At 50.3% G+C, this 20,874-nt stretch overlaps 1 protein-coding gene across 6 annotated transcripts in view; it reads left to right on the top strand.

Moving 5' to 3' along the window:
• Nucleotides 1-20,231, top strand: part of LOC149332603 (uncharacterized) — a 92,238-nt gene extending 72,007 nt beyond the window's left edge. For 2 of the 6 annotated variants that reach the window (XM_089558223.1, XM_089558222.1), the window contains exons 2-5: nucleotides 12,086-12,331; nucleotides 13,826-14,029; nucleotides 14,995-15,102; nucleotides 16,518-20,231. In XM_089558223.1, the coding sequence (XP_089414349.1) occupies nucleotides 12,086-12,331; nucleotides 13,826-14,029; nucleotides 14,995-15,102; nucleotides 16,518-17,117 (1,158 nt within the window). In that variant the 3' untranslated portion in view covers nucleotides 17,118-20,231. Of the gene's footprint in view, nucleotides 1-4,627; nucleotides 4,812-4,893; nucleotides 5,382-12,085; nucleotides 12,332-13,825; nucleotides 14,030-14,994; nucleotides 15,103-16,517 lie in introns of those variants that run through there. The other 4 variants (XM_089558225.1, XM_089558224.1, XM_089558221.1 and 1 more) reach the window with 4 other exon arrangements.
• Nucleotides 20,232-20,874: the final 643 nt, after the last annotated feature.

Genomic DNA, 20,874 nt, shown 5'->3' with positions numbered 1-20,874 from the left:
AACACGACACTCCTTTTATAGTTTCAAAACTGTCACATCACACACATGATGAAACCAAAAACCTGTCTTCATTGTGATACAGTTTGATAGAAGGGTCACTTACGCAATCTTTATCCTTCTGTTTGATGCAAAACGCCTCCGCCAACTCACGCGCCACCTGGTCACGGCTCCTCCTCAAAACTTTTGTATCTGTCAGCAAAGGCAGGCAAGGGTTATTGCGCGTAGCATCCGGGCATGCGCCACAATGCAGGGGTAAATTCGACCCTGTCCCTGATTTCATGGAAAGCTGGTGTTCTCTTAAGCGCTCATTCAGACATCGGCCTGTCTGACCGATGTATACCCTGCCACAGGTGAGGGGAATCTGGTAAACGACACCCGTCTGGCACCTGACAAAACGAGTGGCATGACGCTTCTCGCAGTCCGCTCTCCTCTTCCCTCCGGACATGACCTGAGGGCACAATGAGGCCAACTTGCATGGGGCGGTAAAAACTACCGCATTGGTTCCTGTGTGGCACCTGTACTAGCTGACATCTTCTTGTCCAGCATTGACCGTGATCTGGTGCGCTATTTTGACGATGAGACTACTCTGAAAATATTTAGGTATGTTGATGACTATTTAGTGTTTCTTAAAGGTCGACCTGGCGCGACGCACACTGTGATTGTGGAAGAATTTTTATCGATTTTCAGACGACATGGGAAGGGTCTAACCTTTACTCACGAGTTACCGGAACATGACAAGCTACAGTTTTTAGATATTAACCTGACTTTAACACCAGATCACGTTTGCTGGATGTACTTACCACGTGCACGGAAAGACCTGTTGCCGTTCAGGTCAGCACATTCCAAGAATGTTAAACGGGCTATCGGAACCTATTGCCTGCAGGGCGCCTTGTCTAAGTCTTGCGCTCACCTGGTGCACGAGAGCCTCAATAATCAGGTAATTAGGATGACGAAGGCTGGTTTTCCTGCTTCAATCATTGTTGCTGTGGCAGAGAAGCTTCTGCGCAAACTGAAAAATAGGACGTGCCGGGATAGTGGCCGTTCTAAGGAAATGAGGCCAGCGGTTCTACCGTATATTCACAGAATTTCCCACAACTTGAAGAACGTGGCGAAACGGTACGGCGTGCCGGTAGTTTTTACCGCCCCATGCAAGTTGGCCTCATTGTGCCCTCAGGTCATGTCCGGAGGGAAGAGGAGAGCGGACTGCGAGAAGCGTCATGCCACTCGTTTTGTCAGGTGCCAGACGGGTGTCGTTTACCAGATTCCCCTCACCTGTGGCAGGGTATACATCGGTCAGACAGGCCGATGTCTGAATGAGCGCTTAAGAGAACACCAGCTTTCCATGAAATCAGGGACAGGGTCGAATTTACCCCTGCATTGTGGCGCATGCCCGGATGCTACGCGCAATAACCCTTGCCTGCCTTTGCTGACAGATACAAAAGTTTTGAGGAGGAGCCGTGACCAGGTGGCGCGTGAGTTGGCGGAGGCGTTTTGCATCAAACAGAAGGATAAAGATTGCGTAAGTGACCCTTCTATCAAACTGTATCACAATGAAGACAGGTTTTTGGTTTCATCATGTGTGTGATGTGACAGTTTTGAAACTATAAAAGGAGTGTCGTGTTTTCAAATAAAGTTAGTCGCGAGTCTGCGCTTGTTGTGTTATCTTCTTGTCCTTGTTTTTTTGTGCGCAGTACCCCCCTTGTATTCACTTTGTTGAAGCAGCCAGCGATGTGCTTCGTCTCATTTTGTGAAGCATTCTTGACAGTACCCCGCCGCGGTGGCTCTGTGGTTACGGCGCTCGGCTGCTGACCCGAAAGACGCGGGTTCGATCCCGCCCGCGGCGGTCGAATTTCGATGAAGGCGAAATTCTAGAGGCCCGTGTACTGTGCGATGTTATTGCACGTTGAAGAATCCCAGGAGGTCGAAATTTCCGGATCCCTTCACTACGGTGTCGCTCATAGCCAGAGTTGCTTTGGGACGTTAAACCCCATTAAACCAACCATTCTTGACAGCACATATTGTCAGCCTCGCGTCGCGTCTCGTTGCTATATGCTGTCCATCGTTGGCTGCTGTGTTAATTGCAGTACATATACGTGATTCTGCAGGGGGTTATCCCGGCGCAACTTCCTTTCAACGCTTTGCCCTCCCCGAACAACGGGACTTTCACACGGAGCCGTGCGCGGCGACATCGCTGTTTGCACGCGAATGCGCGGTAATGAGAAACCCACGCACTTGGCTTCAGTGTGTGTGTGCTGTGTAGACACTCGGCAAAGAGCGTGCACGACGAATTCAGCCGTGCGCTAATGGGACGCCGTATCAATCACGCGTATGCACGTTCCCGCTCCATCCACGCCGGAAACGAGAAGCTTTGCGGAGAGATATACTTTGTTCATCTGCCGCCTCTCGTTAAGGGCAGGCAGCATGAGCGGCTCGTTTGTCCCCTTACGTTTTCCATAGTCACCGCTTTGCGGCTTTCTTTCATCTCGTCACTTCTGCTTTGCTTTTCGGTCCTTCTTTCGCTTCTGGCGTGCTGCTTGTTTACCGCTCGAGAGTCCGACCCTTTGGTAAAAGCCGCATTTAGTGCTCGGCCGCGCTGCCGGTGTCCAGAAAGGCGAAGCATTTTGTTTATGTTTTATTTTCTCCGTACCACCCCCGGAGGTAGTGGTTTGTGTAGTACGCAGTCAGTGGCTTCGCGGCGCGCTTTGTTTGAGTTGCTAAAAAAAAAAAAAAGGATGTCTGCAATGATTGCCTCGGGGATCGCCTTCAGCTTCCTTTAATTCTTTAGTTTTCTGACGTTCCTTTTTTTTCTGTTTGTTTTATTTCTTTGAGGCGGAGCCGCTCGAACGTGGCGGCAGTGAAGGCCAGTAATCAATGAACGTACAGCGCCGGCTTGCGGGAAAAGAACACTTAGCTTGGGCACTTCCGTCGTTCTCAGAAAGCACGTTGTTTTACTACGGTATGCGGGGCCGCGCAACGACGACGAGTAGCGGCAACCCTCTTTCACCCTTCATCGTCGTCGTCGTGGTTGTGGAAGGCTTGCTTAAAATAAGAACGCCTTAGCCGCAGGCGATGGTGTCGTCGGGCGCTCTTGGCTCATATGTACTCTGCTCGCGTATAGTGGACGGCGGCGGGACGGTCTTGTTCTGGCTTGTGTGGCGACTGCGGTGTACTGCGAAACGCCGCGCCGCCAGTGTACTATACGCATTCCGGTTTTGCCGCCGGCGAGTGTCGGGCGTTGAATGCAAATACACAGAGGAGCTCTCGCCGTTTGAAGAGCTGCCAACTCGGGTGGTCTGCGCTGCACCGGAGCGGCTGTGCGCTCTTGCGTGTGCTTACTGACGGAGGGCAGTCAGACAGACAAGATGTATCAAAAGTTGTAAAGTATACATTCCGGAAATTCAGAAAAAGGTCCAAGAATCACAGACTGATGGCTTCAATTCGCCGTTTGGCGCACGGCGCGGAATAAATCGCAAACATTCCTGTAGCTGCTTCGTTCGCTGAGACGAGTGCGAGTACCAGCTTAGTACAGCTGCTGAACTCTACTAAACTGAGGTTCTACTTCGTAATTGGAGGCAGAAAACGTTAATAGCTGGTCAGTAAGCCACATACATGAGCTGCTCTCTCCCGAGGCCGCCATTTTGAAAAAGGAATGTCGAGGTTGCCTTTGTTGACGTAACTGTATCTCAACTCACAGAAGTGACAATTTCCTCGATATCTTGCCAACTACTTTGCCTCACCTGTCACTTCGGTGTTTTGTCGGGTGGCTGCAATACGCGGCATTGTTTTCTCTTCCTAACCTTGTGACCGGCGCGGTTGTGTTTGTGCCTAGATGGAAGGGTTTGGGGGCCCGAGAGCTTTCACCACTGACTGATATACCATTCACTACCGGTTGAGTATTTTTGTTTGCTTAGTCGCGGTGCTCCGTCGAAGAGTAGACGTTCAAGTATTGTTCGCCGTCCGAATTATTTCCGAGAGGAAAAGTAAGGCACAAGTGCCTAGATTACTCTCGGATGGCGTACACGGAGCTCTCAGTGACCCAACTGAACATCGAGTCGTGAGAAGTCGCGCTGAAACCAATGCTGAAGCTGAAAGTAAGCCGTACGATCACGTAACATCAATATAGCACGTTTTGTGCAACGGTATTCGTTTCCGATTGTGACGAATTCAGCAGAACGTTTTTGTCTCTGCGTATTGTGCGCCGTCCGCTCCGGGCGTTTGTTTAAGCGCACCTCTTCAGTGTCGTGTAGTGGTCGGATCGCCGGCGACGTCGAGAGCGCCGAAGTGAGCGAAGAAAAAAAAAGGGAACCAAAGTCGAAAGGCGGCGACGCGACCACATCTCGACGTGATCGTCGTCGCGCCGAGCCGCGAAACGTCACAAAAGGGCGGAGAGGGAGACATCGCTGGAACAGAGCGCGCGAAGCTCTTTTTTCCTTCCACGAAGTGCTCTAAGCGCGAGATAGGCAGCGGCGGCTATTTGGCAAGAGCACAGCCAAAGGAGGCCGTGCCCTAGCGCGGCGTCATCGTGACGTCGCCGCGACGTCACCGATACGTGCTGGTGTCTGGAGCGGAGAGAGAGGGGGAAGGGAGAGGGAGCAGGGAGAGGGCCGGCAGTTCTTGAAAAGCACGCCTCCGCTGTTAGCGGCGCACAGTTTCGTAGCAGTTCAGTCGTGCGCGCGTCGCCGGTGATGGATATTGACGCCGGGTGGTCGACAGACATCATGCAGGAGTTTCAGATCCGCGAGAACGACTTCTACGAGGGCTACTCGGACGCTCTCTTAATGAAGGCCGCCGAAATGGAGTTGGACTTAGACGTGAGTCATCATCACACTTTCTTCCGAAGTGGCAGTCCGTAGTTTCTTTACTTTTTCGTACTTTGCACCGCATCCGTGCAACGCGGTGTTGCTCGGCGCTTGCGCTGTAGAGCGCGTAGGTGTTGTAGAGGCAGCGGTAAACAAGCGGCCGGCGCTGCGAGCAGACGACGAAAGAGCGGGCTCTAACCTGACTTGCGCGAGAGGGCACTGGCGCTGTTGTTGCGCCTCTGGGTTGAAACTCTTGGCGCGCGCCCGGTCCCTTGCTCTGTTCGTATTTTCGTTCCCCGAAGTGTACACTGCCGTCGCGAGCTTGTGCGCGCGTTGCATCATCGCTTTTCCGGCGTGCGTGCTTGCCTGTGTGTCGTCGAGGGGGCGCTTACCGGAACGTCGCGGAGGTCCTAAAACTGCGCCGTCGCCAAGTCGAGGCTGCTGCCGAGTACTGCGCCTATTGTTTCGAGTCCGATCCCCACTCCCCCCTGGATACAGCGTTGAAATCTCCCCTCGCTGACATTCCGTTGTCTGCCTGCGCGCTTCGTCGGTTGCTGGCAGCGTGGTCTGCATGTCGTTCAGGTAGTGCACGCATCTTTCTCAAGCCTATCTTAACGCGTATAGCTCGTTGTCTTATTCTGTCACCGTTTTCTGGGCCGCGGAATGTGCTTGGAATCGCGGGATGTACTAATGTTTTTGTAAGAGACCTTTCACGTGGTCTCCATTTTCTTAGAAACCGTTTGTGAGCGGTGCGAAGTTGAGACTAGTTCACGTTCTCTGCCAGGGGTTGTCAGCTGGCGCGCCTTTAATTGCCATCGTCACGGCTACGCTCTACGGGCCCCGTTTAATCCATCGGCCATACGAAAAAGAAAAGAAGAGCCCGCGCTCTGAGCGTTCCGGTCGGGCGCCCCGTGTTTTATGTAGCTTTGCGTGCCAGTGTAGATATGCATACATCACTCTTCGGCCGGGGCGTAGGAGCAGTAACGGGCCGCTTTGGCGCGCTTAGAAGTCTGCACAAGGGGACTGGGGTGGGGGCAAGGCCTTTTGGGCGCATCGACATGCCTCGGCTTGCTCGCGCGGAGCGGTCCGTCCGGAGTCTGCGAAAAGATGTAGAGGTTGGTAGGGTTTGGGGAGGTCGTCGATCTTTCGCTTGTTGTGTTCTGAGCGTCTCCCCCCCCCCCCCCCCCCCCCCCCCCCCCTCCCCCATCTCTCTTCGAGGAGGGTCGGTTGGTTAGGTGGGTGTGCTGTGCTCCGCGCGACGACGGCGGAGGTGGGAGGGTTCGGTGCCCATCAAGTACCGACTGCGCCCGTACACTTTTTTGTCTCCCGCCCGCCTTTATACCAAAGGGGTTCTCGCACTTTTTGCGCCCACCTACGCCCGGCTGGGCTCCTCGACTGCGACGCTTGCTTGTTGGATTTAACGGTGGCGCGCCCTTGAAATATAAGCAATGGTCTCCCTGCCCTCGTGCGAGCAGCAACCCGTACACTTGCTGGTTCTTCGACTTTTTTTTTTCTGCGCCGGCCCGAGAACGAAGGGGATAGTGTCTTTTAGCGAAGTGCGTTATATCTTTTTTTTTTCTGCGGTTCCAAGGTCGCACGCGTTCTGCTAGCGTCGTCGGCGACAGCAGTGGCTTGGCTGCGCCAGCCAGCCAGCAGGTCTCTCCCCTCCGCCACTTCTTTACATTTTAGCTCTCTCTCGGTTTCGTCAGCGGCGCTATCGGACCAGCTTTTGTCTCTCCTGGCGCCCCCCACCTGCGAGCGTGTGTGTCGTACGTGCGGTAGGGCGCGGACGCTCTGCTATTCATTCGCTTTGCTTTGTGTTCTTTTGTGTCTCGAGCTTCTCTCTCTCTCGTCTGTGTTACTTTATTTATTCTCTCCCGCCTGTTGCTGCCCGCAGTTTCCGCGTGCGCGCGCGGATTTGAAAGTTAAATGGAGTACCCTCTCTGGGTGGCCGTGTTGTTAGGGGGGGGGGGGGGGGGGGGGTCTTTTTGTCACCAGGCATTACGGTACATCGCCAGATTAAAAAAAAAAAGAATAAAAGATGGCAGCGTTGCCATGCGCAGCATTGGGTAAGCGCGCTTTAGCAGAGATGCATTACCGCTCTGAAAACAACAACAAAAAAAAGAGCGCTTGGAATCGTGATTTCAACAGTGACCGCGCCTACACGTGTGCGCTGGTGCAGTTAATTATCTCCGAGCTGTAAAAAAAAAAAGAATATAAAAACAGGAAAATAAAACTCCTTTTAGCCGTCGCGAGCGGTGCTGCTCAGTTGGACTGGAGCTTGGAGGTCTGCAGTGCAAACTGTATCTGATAATCTTCGCAAGAATGCGATATGAGAAGACTCCGCTACTACACTCAGCTGCCGCGGTTTGTGACAAGGAAAAGCCAGGAAGGGAGAGGTCGCTGCGGTCGTTATCGCGTCGCTCAAAGCATCTCCCTATTGTCTCTTTAACGGCGGCAGCGCGCGTGCTATGCCGTGTCCATCCCCATAGCTGTCGTTTGCGTGCAAAACACGCATCTTCTTTGGCGGCGCCGCCGTATATTTCCCGGCAAAAAGAAGCCTACACGTGTTTCCTTTCTTCTGTGCCGACCGGCGCGGCTTTTTGGAAAGAACAGCTGTTTCGACACCGCCAACTTTTGCGCTGAAAAGAGCGCGCGGCCTCCAAACTGGATTCAAAGCAAGCGCAGGAGAGGAGCCAGAGCTGTCAGCGCTTGGCGCGTTTGCCAAGGCTACCCCACCTCTCCGAGCGCTGCTGGCGTTGAAGAGGGGGGGGGGGGGGGGGGGGGGGGCGTTGTGTATCGAGATAGCCGCCGCGGTTACCGCTGCATCTCCTTGCCCGGCGCCGAGCTAAGGGCAGTGTCATCAGTCACTCCTCTCTGTCCACAAGGCGCGGAGCTGTCAAGTAGTTTCTTGTTCCCTTTTTTCTGCGCCTCATCTACTACGTAACGAGGCCTGGCTTATAGCGCGAGCTCTCGATCCACCTCCTCCTCTTTTCTTTTCCATCGTCGACGAACTGCGAAACCTCATTTCCATCCTAAATGGTCGAAACTTAGCTTTTCCATCCTTTTCTCCTCGTGTGTGTCTGTCTGCTTTGTGTGCTCTCATGACTAATTTATTACGCTAGCCGCGTCGAATCTTCGTCTCTCCGAACACCGAAAGGCGCTTCTCTAGGCGGCGCTTATCTTTGTGTGTTTATTTTTATCGATAAAGTCAGCCCGAGGAAAGTTGTTTCGGCTCTTGAGTCTGCTTGCCTGCCTCGACGTGTTGGAAGCCATCACGTAGCCCATTTAGGGTTAGGGCTAGGAAATAAGCTTACTCGCTTGTCACTTCTCTAGACTACTATTTCGCCGACAATTCCTTCTACTCCACGAAGCGATTGGCCATTGTAAGAGCGCGAAAGGCGAAAAAGGCGGCCGTATGCTTCGTAATGTCGCGCATGTTGAGAACCTAGGTTGTCTAAATTACTAACACAGAGCCCACCACAACGGCTTCCATCATAGCCCATGTGTAATGGACTTTTTTTTCCGCAATAACATTCTGCGCATGCGCAAATCCTCGTCGTCCGCCATCTTTGCCTAACGTGTCAGCCGAAAGTGGGGCAGGAATTATCTGCATGTGTTCTTCCACGAACGATCGTTCCTCCATCAAAGCACCTCGCAGATGCAGGCGTGGTCGCCGCATGCACCTATAAAGGCCCCTAGGGGGCTTTATATGCACCAGCTTCAAGCGAGAAGACGCGGTCAGGTCCGCCGTATTTTCCTTTAGTCGCGGATTGAGCGAATCCACGGAACGTGTTTCCACCGAATACTCACGCCTGTCGGCCCGGGCTAGGCGAAGCCAGCATTTCTCTTCACTATACTGTCCGCAGATTAAGCGCACCCCACTGTGGTAAAAGTATTTTCTCGCAGCTTAGGCGACCCGGTACTGGAAAAAGGTAGAGAAGATGGCCCACTTAACAATTTTTCCGGTACACCGTGACATGTGGCACTGCAGCCGAGGCTTTGCAGGAAAATGTCGGAGACTGGCTTTGGTGTCACTGTGCCTTTCACTCCAGCTCCCCTCCCTCTTCGAAGCTTCGGTCGCCCACATTGTTGGCCTTGTCCGCCGCTAATTCCCCTTTCGCTCTTCTGTTGGGCACTAGAGAGGGGTGGAATCTTTTGTGTAAACGTGTTGGTCTCGTCCCCATCGTCTTCATGACAATCCCGCCTTGGGTCCTGCCAGCTTGACTGCAATGCCTTCCCCCTGCAGTCTTTGGAAAAGGGAGGGGGGGTGTCCGTTGCAAAGCAAGGAGGCAACGACCAACAGAGGGAGCCAGCATATTAGTCGCGGTTCGGGTTAGTTCCGGGGCAGTTAGCACGTTATACTCCGGAAAAACTTGTCATCGGCGTCTTGCGTCTCTCTGCTCTGAGAAAAGGACACCTGTGGAGTATCAATTTGAATTTCAGAAGTACGCCCGCTGTTAATGCAAATAAATTATTCTGTGGTACTTGAGTGTTGGCAATTTGAACTTTTACCCTCCGAACGTCTCCAACTTATGCTTTCCGGTTAGGTTGCGCAACTATTAGTGCTTTTGCGTCAGCTGCCCTCCAGCGTGCCTTTAGTCGGAATCCGGGCTGTGGGTAATGTATAGCGATTCTACTCCAAATTGTTGTGATTATACCTTTCGCCCTTCCTCTTTGGCTGAAGCAAAGCCAAGTCCAGAGATAGCGTAGGCGTTGCCTAGCCTGAGCCAATCACCAAAGAGTGAGAAGAATCGGAATTGAATAGCATGGCTACATTTCCGCGCCCTTGGTAAACTCCCGCAGCAAAAGCCGGCCAGTGGACCGGTAGATTTCTGGACACAACAGGGACATCGGGAAGTGTATCAGGAGACCAAGGAGCTTAAGCAACGGCAGACGAGGAAGAACGGAGCTTCGTTGTCGTGCAGCATGCCGCTGAACTGCGAACGTCTTCAAGCCGCGCGGCACGCCGCAGCGAAAAAAACTCGACGTTGGAAGAAAAGTCGGGAACCATCTTGTCGCGAGGTCGGCCATGTTGACGACGGGGGCGCGAAGCGAGTATTGGGACCACCGCGACCAAAAAGCAGAAGGCGAGCGGACGCAGTGCGGGGGAAGCGAATCCGGGGGTGAAAACGAGGTCTGCTGGCGGTACGTTTCCGCGCGGCCATCCGTAGTAATAATGCGGTACGCACGTGTGTGTGTGCGTGCCGGCACACATACACCTGTCCCAGCGGCGGCCGTCGGAGAAAACAAGGGTTTTCCGCCGTTTCGGGCCCCAGGGGCGGGCGGCCCGTCCGGAGGAAAGCGTGGTGCTCCTGCGGCACCCTTGACCCGCTTTGTGTCGCCTGGCGGTGCCTGGTCTCGCCGGTGTGCGCACGTAAACACACCGCTCCGTCTCCGCATCCTCTCCCCGGACGCCGCAGTCCAAAAGCCTCACTCTCTCTCCTTTTTGTGGCGAGCGGAAATCTACTGCGGATACGTGTGTACCCTGTAAGGCGCGCTTTCTTTCTTTTTCCGTTGACCCTGTTGCCGTTGTCTGGCAGGGATGGCGGAAGAAACTCGTGGTCGTTTCGTTGATGGCCCCCTCTCTGTCAGTAGAGTGGCAACCCCCCTACACAGTGTACGTAGCCGCTGCTGGACGCCATGCCTGATGACGTCGTCGTGACCGCCACGCGCGATATTCCGAAGGTCTCGCCATAACGAAGACTCGCTGCAATAGCGGCGGCGTGGACCTGGCAGCGCTGACGGCCGCGGAACCCCTGCCGCTATTGCAGCGAGTTTTCGTCCAAGGGCGGCCCCCTGGAAGCCACGCACCGACGTCGGGTCGTTTTCGCGCGATATTTCGAAGGCCTTACGGTAACGAAAATTATGCCGGATAACGTGCATCCTCCCCTTTGTGGGGGACATCTTTGACGCCATGGCCTGCGCTCTGTTTCGAAGATCTCGTTATTACGAAGGCGAACATTTTCTGACACCTCCGAAATGTAAGAAGCGTACGCCTCCTTTCCGAGCTCGGGGCTAAAGGTTGATTTGCGTAAGCATTGGTACTCGTGCGGTTTCGCTCTTGATCTTGTATTTCCAAGTTCTGGAAATCGGAGCTGCTGTGGCGGAGTGCAAGTTTCGGTTGCAGGCGCCTCCTGGCTGACGTACGCTGCTCAAGCCAGCCAGTTGCGTGTAAAACCCCGTTACTCCTCCCCTGCTTTCATGCTTGGGTGGCGGCGGCGCCGTGGTGAGCGGGACGCGCCCAACCCCAACGTGGGGCAGCGTCGCGACGCCCCACGTTGGGCGCCATCGATTATAACCACGCGGCCGCCGCGGAGACCGGCTGTCGCGACGCCTGATGAGGACGGGGCGGCGGCACCGCTGTGCTTCTCCTTCTTCTCTAGTTTTTGTTTCCGGGCTACCTGCTTTCTCAGAAATCGGGGCCGTATACATTTTCGTGGGAGAGTAGTCCGATCGATCCGACGGCCTTGTCTCTTGACCGTAATCTCCGCCCACAACGCCATCGGGCCGAGCGATGTATTGCGCGCGGCTTGAATCTCGGCCACCTCGGAAAGGCTAACATGCTCTTCTGTTGAAAGGAAAACTTTTCGGGCGTTGCGTGTAACCGCGCGGGATTTAGCAGTGTGTCGGTTATTCTCCATGTTCTGCACCGTGCCGGCTCTGAACCGTCTCTGAAGGTGCCTGTCCTGTGGTATCTTCTCTGTGTTTTGTTTGTTCGCGCCCGCAAATTCCGTCATGAACAGCCTAGGCTCAATCTTTGCATATGAGCTGTAATGGCACTTTTTTCATTTCTTTGACATATGCAGCTTGAAGATGGCAAATATGGGGACTCTATTACTTTCCGGTGTGTTCATTACATTGATGCAGTCTTTGTCAATTACCCTCTGAATGGTGTTAATTAAATAGGCATTGAAATTCTAATTTACCCACTGCTTCTTGACATGTCAGTTTCTGAGCATTTTACTGAAAGGCAGGCTAGCCAAGCATAGTACAGCTCTCTTTTACAAATATCATGGACAGGCTGACCTCACATCCAACTTCATATTGCAGCCATATATGTTGTTTTTGCAGTTGCAAATCAAAAGAAATTGGTCATCTTGATTTTTTGACTTCGTTTCAATGCAAGGAAAGCTTAATTTTGCACGCACAGAACAACTGTGCAACTCGAATGCAGTCCCTGAGAGTCGTTTGTTAGTTGGTTTTGGTGTTTCTGCACTGTGATGGAATTCAGCTGGATTTTGCTAAATGTGTATTTCTTTTTTTTTTCTCTCTTGTGGTTACAGTTTTCTGGATTCAACGGGATCACCTCGGGGATCCCCACACGCACCACTTCCACATTGACACCGACAACGCTGAAGAACATCGAGGAGTCATTCCTGGAACTGCAGTCTGTTCCGCCAGCACCCATGGAGCATCAACATCAAGCTGGCTTTGTGCCACCCGTGGTTAACATCGCCCAGTACCAGCAGCAGCAACACCAGCAGCAGCAACACCAGCAGCAGCAACACCAGCAGCAACAACAACAGCAGGTTAGTCTCAACTCTCTGTTGTCTATCTTCTTTCGTTTGCTTCTATGAAGCTTCGTAACTGTCACTCATGCAGTCAGTTTTTTTTTTTGTTAAAAGTGCTTGTGTGTGACTCTGAGCATTACTGACCCTTGTGCAGGCAGCATTTGGCTAAACAGATTGCATAGTCTGGTTTAATGTTGTAGTTGCCACTGGAGAGCAAAAAGGGCATGTTTAGATTACCTGATGAGAATGTTGTAGTTGCCACTGGAGGGACAGAACGGCGTGTTTAGATTTCCTGATGAGCGCCATTTAGGTCAAGCTGTGTCTGGCAGTGCATCGAAAAGCCATTCAAAATTGTCGTTTGCATTTGTGTTCTGCAGTGTACCGTATTTTCCGGTGTACAAGACGCACCCTTGTATAAGACGCACCCGCCATATATGCAGGCTGTCATTGAAAAAATTGGTATATAAGACGCACCCGTGTATAAGACGCACCCCAATTTACCCAGTTAGGCTAGTGAGGCTTAATTAAGCATGCTTATGCGACCATCGTAAAATGCACCGTACGTGTGAGAAGTTCTTAAGCAACGCTAATTGATCGAAAAAGGCAACACTCACGACATACCCGCCCACGTTGTAGCACAAAAGAAAAAAAGCAAAAGAACTCTCTTTATGTCCACAACAATTTATTTTTACATAAAACCTTCAAAGTCTTCATCTTGGGTTGCGCTATCGAAAAGGCAACGCGGCTGAAGCATTCTCTTTGCACTACGTACTTTCAAAGGGTGACTAAAAAAACATCGGCTTCTCTTGGCTTGTCTTGACAATGGCGAGAAGCGCGACTGTCGCCATCTTTTGGCATTTCACATTACCTTTGCTTGGGCTCTCCGAAACGGCCGCGTGTTTAAGATCCCGGAAGTGGTCAACCCCGCCGTTTCATGATAAAGTTCACCTAAAAAAGTAGCGCACAGCGGTCCCCGTATTGAAGTATTAACCATGTTACAACCGCGTTATTGGTAGTAATATTTTTTCGGCGAAAAAAGCTTAACATGAACCTGAGTAATTTCTGAACTCGCAAAAAAAAAACCGGAAAATTCGCGTATAAGACGCACCCTTGTATAGGACGCACCAGCAAGATTTTTGGAAAAAAAACGCGTCTTATACACCGGAAAATACGGTAACTGTAAAAGTGACAGATTTGATTCTGTGTACCTTATATATAAAATTTTATTCCATGACTACAGCGCACTGAACGGGACAAGAAGGACACAGGCAGAGACACAACACAGCGCTGCCTGTGTCCTCTTCTTGTCTCGTTCGGTGCGCTGTAGTCATGGAATATCGGAACCAACTCGCCCAGCAACTTACCTTGTCAAATAAAATTTTAACTGCTTGAGGTCGTGTAGCAGTTCAACTGCTCCCTATGAAAGCATTTTTGATGGCCTTCCTATGGATGCCAAGCAGTGCTGAACTTCCCATGCCTCCCCACGATGTGTGTTGTGCTCAAGCCCACCAGGCGGCTCATTTTTGGTCGCAGCAGGCGCCGCCGATGGTGATCAAGCAGGAGGTGGACGACGACTGGCTCCCACCCTGCACCACTCAGGAGATGCAGCTACTGCCACAGGTGGCCAGGCATAACAACACGCCGGCTCCATCGCCACCACTGCCACCCAAACCTGCTCGCACTGGCGGTGGCAGGAGGCCCAACAGGAGCGAGAAAGTACGCTCGCTTTCACTTGTTTAAAAGAATGTTTGGTTTGGTTTGGTTTATGGGGTTTAACGTCCCAAAGCGACTAAGGCTATGAGAGACGCCGTAGTGGAGGGCTCCGGAAATTTCGACCACCTGGGGCTCTTTAACGTGCACTGACATCACACAGTACACGGGCCTCTAGAATTTCTCCTCCAAAGAAATTCTAGCCCCCGCGGCCGGGATCGAACCCGCGTCTTTTGGGTCAGCAGCCGAGCACCATAACCGCTGTGCCACCGCGGCGGCTTTAAAAAAAAAAAAGTGTGTTTCAGTTGGCACCCGGGCTGGATTGGATGGCTTCTGACACTAGTTCTGTTTCATTTTTTTTTTATTTCATGTTCTTCGTTAATTGGCAGAAGCGATGCCATTCTCCACAACTGCTGTTTGTTGCTGAAGAAAGAAGTTCAAGCCTAGTGATAGCACAGGAGTAGTGTCACCTCAGCCTGTGATGAATAGTGCCAAATAAGAGTGGAGTAGAACTGGTACGGAATTGTATGTTATACCAGTCTTAGTTCCCATTGAAGGCTGCAAGGACAGTTAGGCTTGCATATTGCCGCACAGCAATAACTAACAATGTGCAGCATTTGTAACGACGATCAGCTGCCATGCAGTGAAAGCTGTGAATGCGATGCAACCACACATGCAAGTGTGATTTACTTGCGTGCTTGCAGAGCGTTCCTCACAAATCTAGGATCTATCACATCGCATTTGTAGCTTTTTCATTGCACAGCTGCAGAAAGTTTTTCTGCGAATGCATGTCGACGATTTTACTTGCTGACTGTGCACTTTGCATCTACCCACCCTGTTAATAACGTTTGCCAACTAAGCCTGTGCAGTCTGCCGGTGCTGTCATGTTTCAAACTGAATGTTTGCGTTGCCCCGCAAGCCTTTTCGCAGTTGCCCATTTTGATGTTCTTTTCGTTTGGTGTGTTTTTCAGTTGAGTCCCGAAGAAGAAGAGCGAAGACGCGTCCGTCGGGAACGAAACAAGCTAGCTGCTGCACGGTGCCGGAAGCGGCGAATGGACCACACCAACAGCCTCATCAAGGTCAGTTTTACTTCTTTAAAACTCCTACCACTAACACAGACACCGGATTGATTGGCTGATGATTCACTTTATCTTATAGGCTTTTCATTGGAAGAATGTGAATAGGAGCTCAGTGCTAGTAATAGCAATGGGAGACTTACATGACAGAGTAAATTGCTGCTCTGGTTTTTGTGCAAAGCTCTTTGTGGTGTGGCGTAGGTGTGTCATGAGTAGGGCCCGGAAAATTAGGCATTTGCCTAAACATGCCTATAAATGCCTAAACGGGGGATTTTTGCACTTGCCTGCCTTTTTGTCATTTGTTAGGAAATACTACCTATTTAACCGCACTTTTTGCCTATAAATGCCTAAATCCGGCACTTCGGTCCTCGGTGCCGTTTTTCAATTTTCAGACATCTGTCTATGTGTGGTCAAAGGCACGCGCCAATGCACGCACAAAAGGCGCGGGTCTCGCCGAACGTTTTTCTCGAATTGTAACTTGAATGTAGTGTAACGAAGTGTTTATCTCAAAGTGTAGCAAGAGGCGAGTTTGGAAAGAGACCTGACATACATTAGTGCAAACTTCTCAACATTGACGGAAAGGATGACAAAGTTGGAAAAGGCTGGACTCTCAATAGATGAATCGTTGAAAGTAGTGACAGAAGTACCAGCAGCACTTCGGGGACTGGAAGGAAAGGGATCTACTGCTTCTACGAAGATGCAACATTCGGTAGAAAAAAATAGATGCCTAGAAACAATTTCCCAAATCAGAGACTTTCTACGCGGAGACGATACGGCCACATCACCTGAAGGCGCCACTAAGTTAATGTGATGTCAAAGAAGCCTTTTAAAGTACAAAGCTATGCTTAGCGAAAACCGAATGCGCTTCAAGTTCGAAAACCTAAGAATGCGCTTTAATGCTTCAGTTGAGGACTGCGTACGCTCCGTGCTTGACTTACAAATCTTGTACTTATGAATAAAGAGTATTATTTAAAGCGCCTATTTTTGCTTTATAGCGCCTATTTCATTATTTTTTAGAGCCTAGATGCCTGCCTATTTCGGGGTTCTTTAGTGCCTAAATTTCCGGGCCCTAGTCATGAGGCATACAGTATTTGGATTAAAAGTTTAGTTTGTAACGACTAGCTTTACAAAGGCTGCATAAGAGTTCATTGTATTTTATAAACAAACTTGCATCCGATCATAGTGTCATTGCTTGACATCTTTAGTAAATCTCATTCTCAAGCTCTTCCAGGTGCCTTTACCTTTCGTTGCTTTATGAGTAAATATTGATAAGGTTAGTGTGGAGAAATAGGACATTTGTGTGGTCATGGGAACAGAGGGGGGGGGGGGGGGGGAAAGCTTGCTTTGACATTGGAAAAAGCAAGCAAACAGACTATGCATTTAATATGATCTGACACAAGTGAACTGTATCCCTACAGGAAACGGAAGGCCTTGAAGAAGCACGAAACAAACTGCAGAACGACCTTGCAATTCTCAGGAACGAGAAGGAGAACCTTGAGTTCCTCCTTGAAGCCCACAAGGCCAGCTGTAAGGTGTCTCATTTCAAGGCCGTCACCAGTGCTGCTACCTCTACGGCCGTCACGATGTCCCATCAGCGGCCTCAGCACCTCCCTGTCACATCGTGCGATTCCGGCGTTGGCCCCAGCCGCAACAATCACAGGGTCCCGGCAACTCTGGGCCGTGCTCCCAAGTTCTCCCGTCCAAACTCTCTCGCCGTCACCTCGGTGTTCACGAACTCGGACGGAAGCAGTGCCCTGAACAACCCCACCACCACCAGTGGCAGCATTCCCGTGTCGTGCCCATCGCTCCTGACAGAAGTGGCCGGCGTGCCGATACAGACCCCGTCAGCCGGCATGTACAGCTTCGAGTCTATTGTTGAAGGCACCGGAGCGACGCCTACGGGAACAACGCCACTGACCTTCTCGCCCGTGACATCGTGTGCGGAGCAACAACGCAACTCAAACGGCGACCTCTCGAGTCCAGACGGCATGAACCCGCCCAAGCTCGTGTCACTCTGACCCCCAGAGCGTTGAGGTCCCTTGGCCCAGTGTTCTGCCGGTTGTCGCCATCTCGTCTGCGTGGGCGCTGCTGGCATTTCCCCCCACCCTCACCGAGTGCTGACACTCGGAGTTGTTCATGGTGCAACATACTGCGCATAAACACATCGTCATTCTCCCACTCGTGCCAGGACTCTTGCGCTGTTGCCTACGTCCATTTTGTAATGAGTAGGACACGTCAAGAGTGATATGCCTGCCGGGAACTGGCTGCTCTGTTGTCAGATTTCTTCTCGAGGTACTTATGGTCGCTGCAGACTGTGTCTGTCTATGTACTCAAGCTGGGGCTGGCTGCCAGCTTCTTAAAAATTTAGTTGCTTCGGCAGTCCCGGGGCAGTGGAATCTTCTGTTTGTGCATTATTGAGTGCTCTCTCTGCCTTTGTGAGCCCCAGTGGGATCGTGTCAACACATAGACTTGTGTATTGTCAACACTTCATTGTGCCTACATTTTCTTGTGCTTTTCTAGCACGAGAATGCAGTTTTGATCGCAAAATTATACCGGTTTATACCTGGCACAACACAGAGTAAATCTACTGAGGAGGGAAATAATTTGTCTTATTTTAGTATATTACCCACTTAATAAGCTATTCTAATGATGGAGCTCAGTGGGAGCAAGGTTTGGTCATGGAATTCGCAGCCTGATGGAGCTAAGCTAGTAATGATGCAGTTCAGAGGTACTCCTTTGCTGTGGTTGTTGTCGATGCTCACAGTAATGCTTTATCATGGAGTGGTCAGTTCCCTGCCAACACTCTGTGATGGGCTGCTCTTCTCAGTAGATTTCTTGCAAGGGTTGTTGGCAGTGCATTGTTACACAGAGCTGTTGGTGTAGAAGGAAGTCAGTGTAGTTGCTTCAGTCAAATGCCATTCCTCCGGTGTCGCAGGCTGTGTGGCACGATGTGATTGGAAGTCGCCACCCGAGTCGGCTGGTTGTGAAGCAGTAAGCAAATGAGTCTGAATGCCTGCGGTGCTCTCTTGTGATGACCTTCAGTGGAGGCGGCTACTGCTTAGGATATTGTAGGCTAGACTGCAAGTTTTGAATTTGCTCAACAAGTGTCCTCTTGTCGTTGCCTCAAATGTGCCATTCTCGGGTAGTTTGATGCCGTTAGGTGACGGGGAATAATCTCGCTCTTGGTATGCATCGAAGATTGTTTCTACCTTTCGATGGCTCGAGATGTGCCTGGATAATTGCAGCTGAAAGTGTGCTTGGGTGGAACTGCTGTAGTATTTATGCAGTCTCGCAAAGCTGATTGCTGTTGTTGCCTGAAGCATCGACTGCTTTTTGTGGTGTATTTACACTTACAAATGCTGTTCGTTATTACCTTGCCACCTTCACTGAACTCCCGGTTTCACTTTGCAGCTTTGATTGTCCAGGCATGCTTGAGAGCTGGTGGCATGGCTGGCTGTATAACGGATTCTTGAAGAGGTCGGCTCCACTATGTTAGGGCCTGATTGAACTCTCAGTGAAGTCAAGGTAGTAGTGGTGTAGTATGGGGTCTGCCTGCAAAATTTGAAATCCAGTACACAAATGCCAAAATATCCCCTGATAAGGGTAGCCACAGGTTGAGCATTTCAGATGTTTTGCGCGGGGTAATGTTAAGCACCACCACGCACCTAGTCTGTTTGATTGCAATTTTGTTGAATGAGTGAGTGGATGAGTTTTTCATAACCAACGTCGAGCAATATAGGATATCTTGTCACATTTACGAACATTTAGTGATCAATCATTGTGAATGTATGCAAATCTTGCCATTACGATCGAAGCTAGTTTAATATGGATGCCATTTTTAACAGCAAAGTAGGCACTGCGGAATTTCGCATTGGACAATTATTCAACCTGTCGTGAGGTATTACAGCTGCAGTCATTGAAACTGCAGAGTTGGCATCCACCTTAGACAAGCTTCATAGTACTTAACATTTTTACATGTGCTTTGTATTTTTTTTTTCACTTTTTTTTTTTACCAGAAGTCTTAAGTGACTAAGGTAGGAATGGGGAGGGAAGGAGTGTTTTTATTGTCATGCTGCTGTAATGACCTGGGCTTTTAACTTCATTGAGTTGTTTAGGTGTGTCATGCAATCGCGTGCATTTGTGCTTGCACTACTACGCTTTGTGACTGGCTTTATTGCCGCTTTATTGTGACTGGCTTTATTGCCGCACGGCGTCTCACCACTGCACTCCACTGAATCTCGTGATGCGTAAAGCGTTGTTGATCCGGCCACGTTGGCGGTGAGACAGTTAGCTGAAGTGTTTCTCAACTTCCAAGATTATATGCAGTTTGTGAGCGTTGCAAAGAATGTATGTACACGTGCGTCCAGTACATATATTGTTACACAAACAAAGGAATACGCCAGACTTGCATGCTCAGTAGCTGATGCAAACTTTTCTTCTAAAGTGCCACATGCTTCTTTCCTGCAAGAGTGCTATATATACTTGGTCTTATAGTGTATATTTTATATACAAAAACAATATAGTTGTGATGATTACGACAATAATATATCATAACGATGCATAATGCTATTTTAGATGACACAGCAATAACAACATTCTATATTTGCACAACTAAATATCTGGTTATGACTGTTTGTCATTGCAGAACACAATGCTCACGCCTCACATTATATACACTTTGGCAGAAATGTTGCTGAAGACACGTTTCACCTGCTTGCCTGCAGCTTCCGGTTGTACCAAAGACTGATGTGCCGAACAGAACTTTCATTTGCTGTTTCTCTTTTTTTTTATAGCTTACAGTCGTTGTTTTGTTTTGGTTGTTGAATTCCAAGTCACCTGCTGTACTGTGTTTAGTTGGTTTTTGTTATAGGTTATTTATTAGCCCAGGGCACGTGCTCTGGGCTTCCTTGTTTCTTTGGTTGAGCTGTTTTGTTTTTTTTTGTCGTTCTGATATGCGGCACACAGCAATGGAGTGTTTGAGGATCATGTTCTGCCATACATTTTATTGTTTTAGTTGCGTCTTGTCTTTCATGTTGCATTTAAGCGCGACGAGATTCGTGGTGTGTGCGTGCCTGCTTGACTGCTTTTTAAGCTGAAATAAAGAGAATGTTTAATATTTTTATACCTGCAAATGTTGCTGTACAGTTCCTTCTTACGTTGTGTTGTCAGTGCAGCGGTTGCTGCACAGACACATTTGAAGTGATTGAACATGCCCATAATGCTTGTGCTAGGCGCAAGGGTGCACAGGCTGAGGTTAGGACGACTGACATATGAATGACAGTGTCGCTCTTTCGGCAGCTGACTGGAGTGATTTGCATACAGGCCATGTGTTGGCTCTGGGTTTGAGCAACTCGCATGGTGCACAAATGCTTGAAGGATAAATCGTTCAGTTCACACGTATATTTGCAAACCTACGATTGCACACTGCTACCGTCGTCATGCGAAGACACCTGTGGCACATAGCTGCGGAGTTCTACGAGCAAAAACATTGTGCACCTCAAGGAAAGAAAACAACCTCCTTTATCATTCTCTAACATACACAACAACGTCAAACATTTACCGCGAACAAAATGCTCGAAGCAAAGCCTGCGGTTTTCGGTGGAGTGCGTCGCAGACAGTCTGTCAGCGGATCGGAACGCTATACTGTTCTTGGTGGCACTGAGAACATGTCGCATCTAGGGTGCCTCGATGGCCAGCACCGCTTTCAGGGTGAAGACACTGCTTTGGGTCCCACTCTCCCGTTCGGCAGCACTGAGCGTTTCGAAGCGAACACTG

This window comes from Amblyomma mixtum, chromosome 8, assembly GCF_055824585.1.
Source record: "Amblyomma mixtum isolate Tamu chromosome 8, ASM5582458v1, whole genome shotgun sequence".
In the NCBI taxonomy this organism is placed as follows: domain Eukaryota; kingdom Metazoa; phylum Arthropoda; class Arachnida; order Ixodida; family Ixodidae; genus Amblyomma; species Amblyomma mixtum.
The sequence above is the reverse complement of the archived record's forward strand: the minus strand, read 5'-3'. Positions and strand labels throughout refer to the sequence as shown.